At 44.2% G+C, this 13,218-nt stretch overlaps 1 protein-coding gene across 3 annotated transcripts in view; it reads right to left on the bottom strand.

Annotated features, from left to right (window-relative positions):
• Positions 1 to 1,509: 1,509 nt before the first annotated feature.
• Positions 1,510 to 13,218, bottom strand: part of nck1b (NCK adaptor protein 1b) — a gene marked incomplete at its 5' end in the record, with an annotated part of 14,736 nt that continues 3,027 nt past the window's right edge. For 2 of the 3 annotated variants that reach the window (XM_083901588.1, XM_083901589.1), the window contains 2 exons: positions 1,510 to 1,855; positions 2,500 to 3,254. In XM_083901588.1, coding sequence (XP_083757714.1) covers positions 1,655 to 1,855; positions 2,500 to 3,254 — 956 coding nt within the window. In that variant the 3' untranslated portion in view covers positions 1,510 to 1,654. Of the gene's footprint in view, positions 1,856 to 2,499; positions 3,255 to 12,730; positions 12,815 to 13,218 lie in introns of those variants that run through there. The other variant, XM_083901590.1, reaches the window with a different exon arrangement.

Raw genomic sequence — 13,218 nt, 5'->3', positions numbered from 1 at the left:
CGGAATGTTCTAATATAGAAAAACTACTCGTGCTGCGGATGTGAAAAAGTCGACGTCGCCCTCTTTAAGCCTTAACTGAAAAGTGACTTTTGTTGTATTCATAGCCGTCAATCAACCTGAGGGAACGGAGCAGAGAGAACGCTTCGAATTAAACGTCCAAAAATCTCAGCGTTGGCCTCACGGTTCATTTCCCCCCCCCGCCCGAATCTGACTGGGAGCAATATTCCAGATATTCTTATCCTGTGGAACACAGTCTCCAAGTCTCCTCCCTGGATCCTGATTCACTTTTATTTCCATTCCTCCTCTGTGAAATCCCTCTCTCCCCCTCCCCTCTTTCTTACTTTCACTGTACTTGGCCTCAGCTGGAGAACTCATCACCACCACCACCACCATCATCGTCGTCGTCGTCATCATCACTGTAGAGCAGACCCTTTGGCTGAAGTGGCTCTGATTGCAGCAGGCACCGGTACAAGCTGTCCTTCCACACTCAAAACTCTTACTTGGTCCATTTTTTTTTTTCCTCCCGCTAAAGACTGCGCTGTAAATACAAACCATGTGTTATGCGTTAAAGACATGAATTCTGACTTCAAACAGAGGCAACAAAAAAACACAGCCTGTATTCTGAAAAAGTCCTTAGTTTGATGTCTATATTTCTCGGCAACTGCACAAACGTGACCCCCGCGCGACCCCTTTAGAACTCCCTCAAGTGATCACTAACTCAGGATCAGTGACATCACCCTCTGGATTCCCCCCCCCCCCGCCCACACTCCCTATTTCCACAGAACTGGAAGAAGACACTTAACTCCTCACACGCCTCAAACATTCACATGATAAAGGATACAGCAATACGTGAGACAAGCAGTATGAAAACCAACGTGACCTTGCAACCAGAAGATGATTCATCTCCCCCCACACACACACACACACACACACACACCTGCTAAAAACAAAACAAAACCGTGATCCTAATAGAACTGTTTCAATAAATATATTTTGGTCACTTAATTTTTATTCATGATTAGCATTTAGCAGTTAGTCGTGAATCCGGTGCCTCGTTCCACAACCGTTTTAAGACAGCCAACACAAAAAAACAGGACGTTGAAATGTGAGACCTCTATGAGATAGAGTCTGGAAAACAATAAAAACAAAACAAAAAAACAAAAAAATAGAGAATGCCTCGCGGTGGATGTCGTGTGTTCGATACAGTAAAAAAAAAAAAAATCAAATCACATTTTTCTTAAAAAGAAACTGTTAAAAGGATTATATATTATTGACAAAAAAAAAATAAAAGAAACTAAATGTAACTAATAGATATCGAGATGGAAATAACATGGCGTTTGCCTATGACCTAACACATCTGGATAATTTAAAATAGGCGACCAAGAGGTCTGTAGTCAACTCTCAGGAGTCCATAGTCTTTTTGTCTTTGTCTCCGCCCCCAAACCCCGCCCCCCCCTCTCGAGTCTCTCCCATGCCTTTGCTTCCTCCTCTTGGAATGCTCACAAATCGGGCATTAAAAGTCCTGATGATGTGTTAAGTCCTCAGGCTTGGAGTTTAATGTTAGTGTGTGTTCTGTATGTATGCCTGTGTGTATGTACTGTATGGATGCAGTGTGTGTGTGTGTGTGTGTGTGTGTGTGTGAGACAGAGAGGGATCAGGAAGCTGCCAAGGCCTTGACCAGGTACAGTTTGTCGCCCTGCTCGCTGGTGAAGATGGGGGCTTTTTTGTAGTGTTCCACAAGCTCTTCCATAGAGTCGAACTTTCGCTGTCCGATGCAGTAAAGGCTTTCCTTCAGCTGCACTTTGAAATGCTTATTCTTGCTCTGTGCCTTCAGGGAGATGGAGAAGTCGTTTGGCTGTGAAAAGAATAAAAGAAAAACGCAGGGGTTAATCATCGCGTCTGTGACGTCGTCCAGCGACAGAGGGAACTGGACTCGCTTGAGTTTTCGTAAAGATACAAAAAGTTTGAGGTCGCTTAGAAATGTACTTATTTTTGAAGGAAAACACTTTTTTCCCAATGAATATAACATTAAATGAATCAGAAATACACTCTATACATTGTTAATCTAAACGACTATTCTAGCTGCAAACGTCTGGTTTTTAATGTAATATGTACATAGGTGTATAGAGGCCTATTTCCAGTGTTTTAATGGTACATTGTGTTTGCTAATCGCGTTAGAAGGCTATTGGATGATTAGAAAACCCTTGAAAACCCAACAGTTTTGCTGGTTAAAATCATTATTTCTAATCTTGTCAATGTCTTGACTATATTTTCTTTCCATTTTGGCACTCTTTTGATGAATAAAAGTGTGACTTTTAATGGAAAACACAACAAAAATTGTATAGGTGACCCCAAACGTTTTTGAACGCTAGTGTATTTCACTTCTCATTCAAGAGGCTCATCTCAGAAAACATATTAAAAAAATAGACTCAAGCAAGTCCAGTTCCCTATCATCGACACTTCTGAGAAGCTTAATTATGTTTCAAACACATCACTGACTGATGACTCGCTGTCCCGGATGAGGAAGTCTCCTTCCGTGCCTCTCTGGTTGAGGGCCACCTCCGCCTGGTGGCGCGTCACTTTCCCGTAGTACCACTCCTTCCCTGCGAAGCGTCCGGTCCCTGACGGCGAGATGTAGTCGCAGTCGGGCGTGGGCGGCCCGGCGAGCGCCGCCGAGGATTTGTGGGAGGCGGAGTCCAGCACCGTGACGTAGTTCTTGGGCACCAGGCCCAGCTGTCCGTCCGCTTTGCGGCACTTCCACCACTCGGGGTCGTTCTCGGGCTTCTCCACGACCTCCATCACCTCGCCGCGCTCAAAGTTCAGCTCCTCGTCGTTGCCCGAGCTGAACGGGTAGAGCGCCTGGACCGTGTGCAGCACCCGGTTCCCGTTCGTGGTGCTGTTCATCACGGCCGCCAGCTTCTCCGTCAGCGACCCGCCCTGCTCGCCGAGCCCGCCCATGCCGCCTCCCCCCGCCGTCCCGTCCACGTCCTCCGTCACGTAGTTGGACGGAAACCAGCCCGACCGTCCGTTGTAGCTGCCGCGCCACCAGCCGTCGCTGCACTTCTCCATCACCACCACCCGCGTGCCTTTCACCAGCGTGAGCTCGTCCTCGCGCTCCGCCGTGTAGTTGAACTTCACCAGGGCGGGCAGGTTGAGGTCGTACAGCCGCTCCCCGTTGTCCGCGTACATGTCTGTGTCGGCGTTGGACGCCGTGTCTCTCATGCCTCCCTTCCTGCTCTTCACCTTCCCAATTCCTGGACACAAAAAAGGAAAAAAGAATGAGAACAGAGCGAACTTAGTGGGAAAAGGTCAGAAACCGTAATGACGCGCCACCTGACAGTTTGAATGAGCATACAATTAAATCCGATTACCCGATTCATCGAGGAATAATCGCTAGAATACTCGATTACAAAAAGATTCGATAGCTGCAGCACAAGTAAGCTACATTAAATCAGCTAACATCAATGTTTACGTTAGCGTGTGTCGGAAGCGTTAGCAACTGGATGCTTCCGACTCAGATGCTGAATCATTGAGGACGTGCTGTTGTGGTTACGCTAGTTGTCGTTCACAGTGGTGACACTGCACCATGTTAGCTTCTTGTTTCAGTGTGAAATGGTCCCAACACTTTGGACATTTTCTGCCTTTTACGGGGCTGTTTCACTCTCCGTCTCCACCATCGTGCTATCTGAGCTTAAATGTGCGCAGTGCGTCTACTAAAACGGTCCGTGTGGAACAATGATCCCTGCGCTGAACAGGCCGCGCGAGATAGGAATTAAACACAAGGATTTTTGTAACCGAGTTACTCAAATCAGCCCTAATACAGACACGGCCTCCAAGTCTTTTTTGTGTAAATTAAAACTTGAAAGTCATCATTTGTGCCGAGAATTCCTATTTTCACAGCCATCCATTGAAGTGGAACAAGTCCCAACAGAAAAACTAAAACCACACCATCAAAAAAGAAAAGAAATTTAAGGGCGGAGAGGGGGTGAAAAATCCCAGACAAATACCAGGCTGTGATAATAAGCATTAGGGTTTGTGCAGAAGTACAGGCAGGGTGGGTAAGCAGAGCCGAAATATCATTCCACATTACAGTGCCCTAACCCCCCACATTCCTAATCCAAATACATTCTTTTGGATTAGAACAGGCCGCTTAGGGAAACCAAAGAAAAAAAAAGCAATGTTTGGTTTTGATGAAAACTTGTTTGGGCATTGTCCTTTAAGGTCACACCAGGTCGAAATTAATTACAACCTACACTTGAACTTTGCGGGCAAAGAAAAAAACAACGGTTAAGTCACATCTGATAGCGGCTAATCTCGTTGCACTAATCACCCTGGCTTCGCCGACACCTGCTGCCTTGCTTGCACTACAGCTGGACACCAAAGTCTTATTTCATTCGTGCCAATTCTCTCTCTGGCTTTCATTCCTCTGCAAACTCTCCACTCCCTCATTCCTTCAACCCTAACCGGCCAACTGTGAGCCGAGAACTGGACTTCAGTACGATGCACAGTGAAGTGTCTGAAATCTATATTCCCTTGAACAGCCACCAGGGGGCAACTTCAGAGCCCCGTATCAGTGATCCTGCTTCCCAGTTAAAGGTCACATTTAGTGGGGTTTATTGGCAGATGTTTAAGTCTTTAAATGCTTTAAAATAAAAATAATTTGCTTTGCTTTGCCTTAGATTAAGCCTCGTGTGTTTTACGTTTTGAGGCAGAAGTTAGGGTGCGAAATGGTAAAGAATAACATCCTTTTATGGTCTGTAAAGGCCACTGTAATTCCCAGATGTGCTTCGGAAAAGGGAGGAATGAGCAGCAGATGTCACCAAATGTCAACACAACGGACTTTTTTTTACAAAAAGTACATTTTGTATGTCATCTTTTCATTTTGAGTCAAATGGATGACAGCTTGTATTGTGGCGTTGAAACAACATGATTGACAGCTAATGCCGTCCATATGCCGTAATATCACGATACAGCTATAAGACAATCATATCGCGATACTTCACGATATCTGTCGAACTGGAGAAAACAAAATGTCCGTGGAAGGTTTAAAGTGCAGGATTTCTCTACTCACAACATAGAGAACAAAGTGCATAAAGTCTGTGTATTGAACGTGGTTGGAGCATCTCTTAACAAAGATTTCTCTGCCATTATCCTGCTGTAAACTCCCTCTTCTTCGGCCAGGTAACTCCTGCCCAAGTTTCCCTCATTGAAATGGCCGCTTACAAGCTAGTGGGTGACACCACAGTGAGTTGCCACTTGATGTAATGACTAAAAGCTTTTTAATAAGGAATGACAAGGAGCCATAGAGTGAATTTTATCACATGCAGTCAGGTTCTTGGCTTGGTGTAAGACGTGCACTCGGTGACACCGTCTCTCTCTGAAGTGAGGTTGGATATTACCAGGCCCTGAGGCTGAGCCGCGCCAGGCCTGCGGTCATCCTCCTACTGGACAAGAATTTCCACTTGGCAGCCTGGCATGCAAACAAGTTGTATGAAACACGTGTAGCTACGACACCATGCAAGTGGGCTGAGATCACGATTTCACGTCCTACTCTCCAGAGAGCCGATCTAATACTCACAGGCCGAGCAGTCGATGCACAACTTTCTTCCATGACAACAAGGACAGTCAACAGTTTTGCTTACTTCATGCAGAGATAAAATGACGCTACACTGCATCCCATAGAGTCATAATGACGACTAAAGCTAGGACCAGACAGACACCGATACCAGACACGGTGAGCGTGGGTAAACTAGTGATTCTATTCCTGATTACGTTTGCAAGGAGTTAAATTATACCCGAAGGCAGGGTGTAGCCCTCGGGACACTGCTGCTTGTTTTCTACGCTGGATTATGACTAATGTGTCACAGCGCGGCGCTGACCTGTGTTTGCGCCGCAGATAAATTGTTACTGAAAGGTGTCCGTGACTCAAGGAGCGCAGACAAATTTCATGGTAGCGCTGGAGTCCGACATCAAATTGCTTCCAGGTAGAGCCTGTTATTAGACAACACCACTGTACATAACTACAGAGTACAGGCCGGGGTGTTAAGAGCTGATGTCTGGAGGTCCAGGTAAGGTCTAGTCATGACGCGGCGCGTGAGCCGCTTAAATAATTCGAAAAGATAGAGTAAAGGCCTTAAAATCTTGTTTTTTGTAGACAATTTTATGGCCGTTTTCCCCCAGAAAATCTTGATATTTATATAAGAGTTTTAGTGACACAAACAGCTAAAAGAAGCAGTTGCCAATTTACCTCAAAAGGTACAATTAGAGGTTCTGTTTAACAGTGTTCATTTGAAGGTGCCGTGTCCCATTTTGAGAGGCTCTTTCCATTCTGGGCCAGCATTTTACCTTTTATTTTCTTGCAACACAAGCTCAGTTAACACTTTAGGCCACACTTTAGATAAGGGAACATATATTCACCATTAACTAGGTGCTTACGAACATGCATATAAGTCGCATACTAGCCCTTTATTCATAAATGTTAAGCACGTATTAATAGCTTGTTACATGTCGTAATAGAGGTAGAATAAGGTTATGCAGATTAAGGTGTTAATACGTGCTTAATGATAGTAGGGCAAGTATACTACTATTTTCTACTTGTCCGATTCAGTTTAAATAAATGCCATGCATTGATTTTTATAAATATGACTCATGGATCATTGTTTCAAGAAATATATCTATTCATTTTGGTTTTAAGGAGAAAAAGAAAATCACAATTGTTGATATTATCGAATCACAATAAATCAGAATTCCTATATCACAATAAAATCTCACTGTCTCAGGCCTAAAAATAAGACGTAAACATCCGTGTATAGTGTGAATAAAAGGGTGTTATTTCTTTTTCTACAACGTCAAGGTCCGCAACAGTTTAACATGAGCGTGTTGCAGTGGGGAAAAAAAAAAGAAAAGAAACATGTTCATGCAGGTGCAAGCCCCCAAGACGCGTCTCATGTACAGTTGGAAAATGACCTAGTTAACTCGACACAAAGGTCAGAGTTCAACCCTCGCATAAATACGGTTTCCTTTTAGTTCAAGCAGGAGAGACAACAGGTTCCATTTCATCACACAAAGCGGGCAAACTCACTCAGCCCTTATCAATGTCACCAATCAGGGCTTTTATTGCCGCTTCCTGCTTCAGCTGCACGAAAGCTTTGCATTAAAAACAACACCAGCAGTCCATGACCACTGCATTTGACTAAACGAGCAAGGTAAAAGAAGGAAGTGTGTGATTTGTCTGTGCAGTTGTCGGCACCTGGACATCCGTCTTATAAGCTGGTGTCAGTCAATTGTCGAGAGTTCATTTGGAGAAGAACTGTGAGTGAGTGCTTCCGTTTTCAATTCAGCAAAGGATCTTATCTTTTTTTCTGGACTGTCACAGCAAAGACACGAGCGAGACACTGCTTAAGAGCTGAGGTCGATGTCCTTTCTGTTCCGTCAAGTTTTGTCAGTGGGGAGTCTTTGAACCCTTAAACATGCTGTCCTCCACAAGACATGTCTGGTATTAACAAGTCTCTGTGTGTTTCTTAAATGTGTCATTTCAAAAGGGGACAGCTCAGGTTGAACGGTTTGGGAATAAAAGGTTGAGATGGTTTGGTCACATGCAAGCCAGGGACAGTGATTATATTGGACAAAGGAGGTTATAAAATTGAGCTGCTGCTGCTGCTGGGTGGGAGGAAAAGATGAAGAGATGGATGGATGTTGTTGAGGAGGACAAGAGGACAGCTGGTGTAAAAGGAGAGGACACGAGGGATGGAACAAGATGGAGACGGATGATCTGCTAAAGGGAGAAGCCGAAAGAAGAAGATTGATCGATAACAATAATCAAACTAATCGCTCAGCCTTTACTGTACCCTATAGCCACATAAAACAAATCAATACCATTCAAACTAAACGCTGGATTTTAGATATGTTCAGCCTTTTATTTTGGCACTGTATTCTCAAACTCAAATGACCTGGGGGGCCAGTGAACTTCTAGTCTGGTCAGGAGAGGGCCAGTCAAAAAAGAACATTGTACACAATTTCAAAATAAAAGACTCTTTTGATATAGAATGATATGTATGTAGATAACAAAAAAATCAAGAAAATTAAGCTATGAATGACAAAAACGTGATAGTTTGTCGAGGGCTGCATGAAATTAACTGGGGGGACCACGAGTTTGAGACCTCTGCTGTAAACATATTTTTAAAAAGCAAGCCCAAAGCTGTTTGGGATCAGATCAGCTGTTTGGGAAAGGCCACAAAGCACTTTCACAATATTTCCCATCTGAGCACCTCAGACGGGAAATTGCTGTACTGCCTGAGACATCGCTGGTTGTTCTGAGGAGTGGAGGTGGAAATCTTGGGCAATCAAACAGCAATATTAAGACACTCAAGCCACCTTTACAACAACCTTGAGGGAAAAGCAGACCTGAGACTATATCAATATCTAGGAGAATTCACTATATTTGTCCTTTAATATCAGACAGTAAAGGGGAAATTAATAGTGTAATATTAGAGGGCAAAAACCAAAGATACACACCATTTAGCCACCCAACGGCTCCCTTAACTCCACCCTCACCTCATTGACCATTATGTGCTCCATAACTCCACCCTCACCTCATTGACCATTATGTGCTCCATCCACCTGACGTTAACCCTCAATTCCATCAACTTTTATCCACTACACGATAACGCCGCTGTACGGCCAGACTCCTCGATTAAATATCCAGATTTTAGATGTCGAAATGTTAGAGATTAAAACGTGTTTCAAATCGATTCAGCATTGTTCGGTTTGATTCTTGTGTCGTACGTCGCGCTCCTGACTCTTCCTGTGACGGCACTCTTACCACGAGTCGAGTCGTGCCGGGACCGTGCAGTGGAAAAGCGGCGTTAGCGTTTCCTCTGAATCACACAAACAATGCCTGCTCTTCAACGTTACGCGACAGGAAAAGAAGCTAAATAGTTTCTGTACGGTGCAAACTGGAAATTCTTCTCGCGTTCGACATCACAAGCTTTTTCCTGTGCATTTCCCCATGCAAAGGGATGTGGAGGGAGGAAACTGTGCGGCTTCAGACGAGAGTAAATCACTGCAAACAATGACAAAGACCTTAAGACACGCATGTTAAACCCCCTACAAGAAAAAAAATAACTGTGTTGTTTACAGATGAGGAACAGGAGGAGGAGAAGAAAGTGGTTGGGGAGTTTCTTCACGACTATGACAAAAAGGAATAGTTTATTTTTTAATTTTTTTTTAACACCGACTTCCCCCCACGCTGCCTGGCTGCCCATTGTCTGCCAGGACCCTTTCGACCCCTCAGCTTCCCTCCATTTCAGGACTCTTCCTCTGTGGATGACAACACCCCGCGTCAGCCTGTCTGACAGCGAGCGCATGGACATCCAAACATGGCCAACATACACTACCGTTCAAAAGTTTGGGGGTTTTCCATTAAAAGTCACACACATATAATAATAAGACAAATAATGATTTTTATTCCAAATAAAGAAGCAGCAAAACTGTTTTCAGTTGTGCTAACATCATCACACAAGGGTTTTCTAATCATCCAATATCCTTCTAACGCGATTAGCAAACACAATGTACCATTAGAACACTGGAAATGGGCCTCTATACACCTATGTACATATTCCATTAAAAACCAGACGTTTGCAGCTAGAATAGTCGTTTACCACATCAACAATGTATAGAGTGTATTTCTGATTCATTTAATGTTATATTCATTGAAAAAAAGAGCTTTTTCTTCAAAAATAAGGACATTTCTAAGGGACCACAAACTTTTGAATGGTAGTGTATAACATTTTCTTTTGTTTGGTCCGCTTTTACGCTCCATCGTGCCACCACTGCTGAAAGTATCGCCTCAAGTCCGAGTTCAAACTCGCGTTTTAGCAGACATGTGACACTGTGAAGCAACGCTCGGCCGTCTGTTTCAGTGCCAGACTTGCACATAAAATGTAACAGCACCACATGACGGAGTCAAACAAAGTAAAAGGGAACAAACGCAGAAGGTGAGCTGCTGTGTTCTTCAGAAGGTTAGGAGTGCTTTTTAACCTGTGGGCTTCAATCGAGCTGCAGGGCCACATCCTGAACACTTTCAACTAAAGCTTTCAGAGTCATCGAGAGCAGCTGCCATCCGTCTTTATGATGGAGTGCAGCAGAGAGTTCAGGACAGTGCAGAGATGAATGAATATCTGTATCTGAGCATCAAGCTCAAGGTCCACCTCCAGGATCTACAAGCAATAAAAGCATCTGTGCCAGTTATTTCAACCTAATTTTCTTAATCGCTAGTCTACTGACCCAAATGAAGCATATTAGTTTCAAAGTACACCTTATATACCGGGGATCCCCGCTAAAATAATGCTATAAACTCCTGTTTTTATGACTTAAAACATTACAGTGTTACCAAAGCCACAAATCTGCTATTTTCAAAGGGCCACTAAAACCACCCAAATATGAAAGAGACTATTAGAGTAGTAAAAAAAAATAATAACATCATAAAAACTTGAGTGATTCCAGCTCATCACATTATTATTGCATGGTTTACTGGCAAACTGAATGTCTTTTTGATCGTTACTCTGACAAAACCGAACCAACAACACAACCTATTTATTGTCGGGGAAGAAAATGAATGATCGACCGTATACATCTTAATAAATAAAATAATTGATCGCAGCTCGACAAAAGCATTCAGTAAATGTTTTTCTCCATCACTAACAGACGTGGCTACACTTCAATAAGCCCAGACTGCTGCTCACTTCCTCCTCATAATAGCAGAAGACGCGTGAAATCAAAGACAAATTGGACAGCTTTACACACAAAGAAAAACAATCTTAGTTCTAACGAATTTTGACTACTCCCCTTTCCAGTCGCTCAATTGCGATCATTTTCTGGAGAAAAGAAGCTGGAGATGAAAAAGGGAGGGAGTGAAGGGACAGGGACTGCCAGAAGGTCCAGCAGACAAACCCTGCACAATGATTCAACTTCCTCCCCAACTTCTCACTTCCTCTCTGGCCTGCACTCCTCCACAGCTCAGGGTGAAATGTGGCTCAAATTAGAGTTTCCGCTCACTGGGGATGCAGAGAAACAGGAAAACAGAGGGAGGGGAAAGGGAGAGAGAAAGATAGATAGAGGAGGCTAAACCATCGCCGGCAGTTTACACATCAGCTCTGTGTTTTTGTCACTCTCTGGGATCCTTGGGTCTGTAAACAGAGCAGTCAGTGGGCACACAAAGAGGTCGGGGGAGCCAGAAGATAACACTCAACAGCTACAAGGTGATATTACAGTCACTGTTAAGTATCCACAGTCCTCAGAGTTGCCTGGGAAATTTCATTCCTCCTGATAAGTGAGCGAGGTGCAAGAGATGGGGAGTCTAGGTCCCATCAATCAGCGTAGTGAGAGAGAGAGAGAGAGAGACCCCCTTCCTCCTCTCAGCACAATAACTACAGTGTTCTACATGGGCACCCCCATGTCCCTTCAACTGTAGCACATGACTGGGAGGGTGGAAGGGGAGGAGAGGGGAGGGGGAGGTTGTCACTTCCCAGACCGAGCAAGCTCGCGCCCTGAGGGTAGAATAAAGGAAAACAGACTTTGGCTATGTCTTGAGATATTCCCCAAACAGGGGTGGAGACGGGGTCTTCAAGCATGATAATGTAATCTGCCCGGGTTTACAGATCACACCCACACTGGGACAAAGTGCGACAAAAGAAATGAAGGATTACCGTGCGTGAACACTGATCTTGTCGGGACCAGTAGTCCTAATGAGGCAGAACCCGGTTTCTGTGGAACCGGTTAAGTTTAGGCCTAAGTTGTGGATAACGCTCTGATTGGGCTGAATGGACGTACATTAGAAATGTCCTTATTTTTGAAGGAAAAACACTTTTCGTCCCAATGAATCTAACATTAAATGAATCAGAAATACATTCTATACATTGTTAATGTGGTAAACGACTATTCTAGCTGCAAACGTCTGGTTTTCAATGGAATATGTACACAAGTGTATAGAGGCCCACGTCCAGTGTTTTAATGGTACATTGTGTTTGCTAATTGCGTTAGAAGGCTATTGGATGATGAGAAAACCCTTGTGCAACGATGTTAGCACAGCTGAAGACAGTGTTATTTCTAAACTTGTCAATGTCTTGACTATATTTTCTATTCCTTTTGCAACTCTTTTGATGAATAAAAGTGTGACACAACAAAAATCGTATAGGTGACCCCACAACTTTTGAATGGTAGAGTATATGTAAAGTCCCTAAAAGGATAGCTGCTCAAACCTGTGTGTGTGTAAAAAAGAAAGACAGAGGAGGATTGCTGAGTCAATTACAGGCTTCAGCTCAGGAGAAGGCTTTTCAAAAGCATATCCACCCAGTCTTTGCTGCCGCTCACACAAGCCTCTGCCTCAAAAAGCAGCTAAGACAACCTCTCCGCGTCTCTGCCAGCGCAACATGTTAGCACAAAACTCAACAACTTTCCTCCCACACCAAACATCATGACACATCATTTGACTAATCTACAGCTGAAACTAAGCAAAGCAGAGAGGTTTAGAAAAGGAAGATAAAAACACCCCCCACCACCACCACCACCCCGGAGAATGGCTACAGCACAGCACAGCTAAGAGAGAGAGAAAAAAAGAAGACACACTCGAAACTTCAAACAAAAGCTCATTTCACTGCTTGTAGAAACCAACACAAGGAATCGCCCAACAACTCTAGCTCACAACAGAAGACGAGGAAAGTTGAAAACTCACGAAAGAAATGTTTGAATAGGTTAGCCATGTCCATTTTGGGCTCGCTCTCCCCTCTCTCTCTGTGTCTTTCCCGGCCCCTGCTCTCTTCCCACTGCAGCTGTAGAGTTATTCCATTGGAACACCCAGAGAGCTGGGCGGACAGCGGAGCAGGCACAGCCCACTCCTTTGACCATGTGGTCATGCTCGGCCAATGAGAGAGCAGGAGAGGGAGGCCTCCAGTGCAACTCTGGAAGGCACAGTATAGAGGCCTCATGGAGAGGGGAAGAAGAAGGAAGGGAGGGGAAGGGAGGAGGGGGGGTTGAAGCTGAGACTGACAGAAATAGAGAAAGACAAATGAAAGAAGGGGAAAAAATAGAGAAAGCGAAGGAACAGAAGGAGTGAGATTGATGTGTGTGAGACGTTACTGCTCTTAAAAGGAACACAAGAAAAAAACAAAAAACGACAGATCTGTGAGGAAGCAGCAAAAGCAGAGTGAGTCAGTGTGAGAG

The sequence above is a fragment of the Microchirus variegatus genome (assembly GCF_963457635.1).
Source record: "Microchirus variegatus genome assembly, chromosome: 15".
NCBI classification, from domain to species: domain Eukaryota; kingdom Metazoa; phylum Chordata; class Actinopteri; order Pleuronectiformes; family Soleidae; genus Microchirus; species Microchirus variegatus.
Note: the sequence above shows the minus strand (reverse complement) of the source record. Positions and strands in the feature narration are given on the sequence as shown.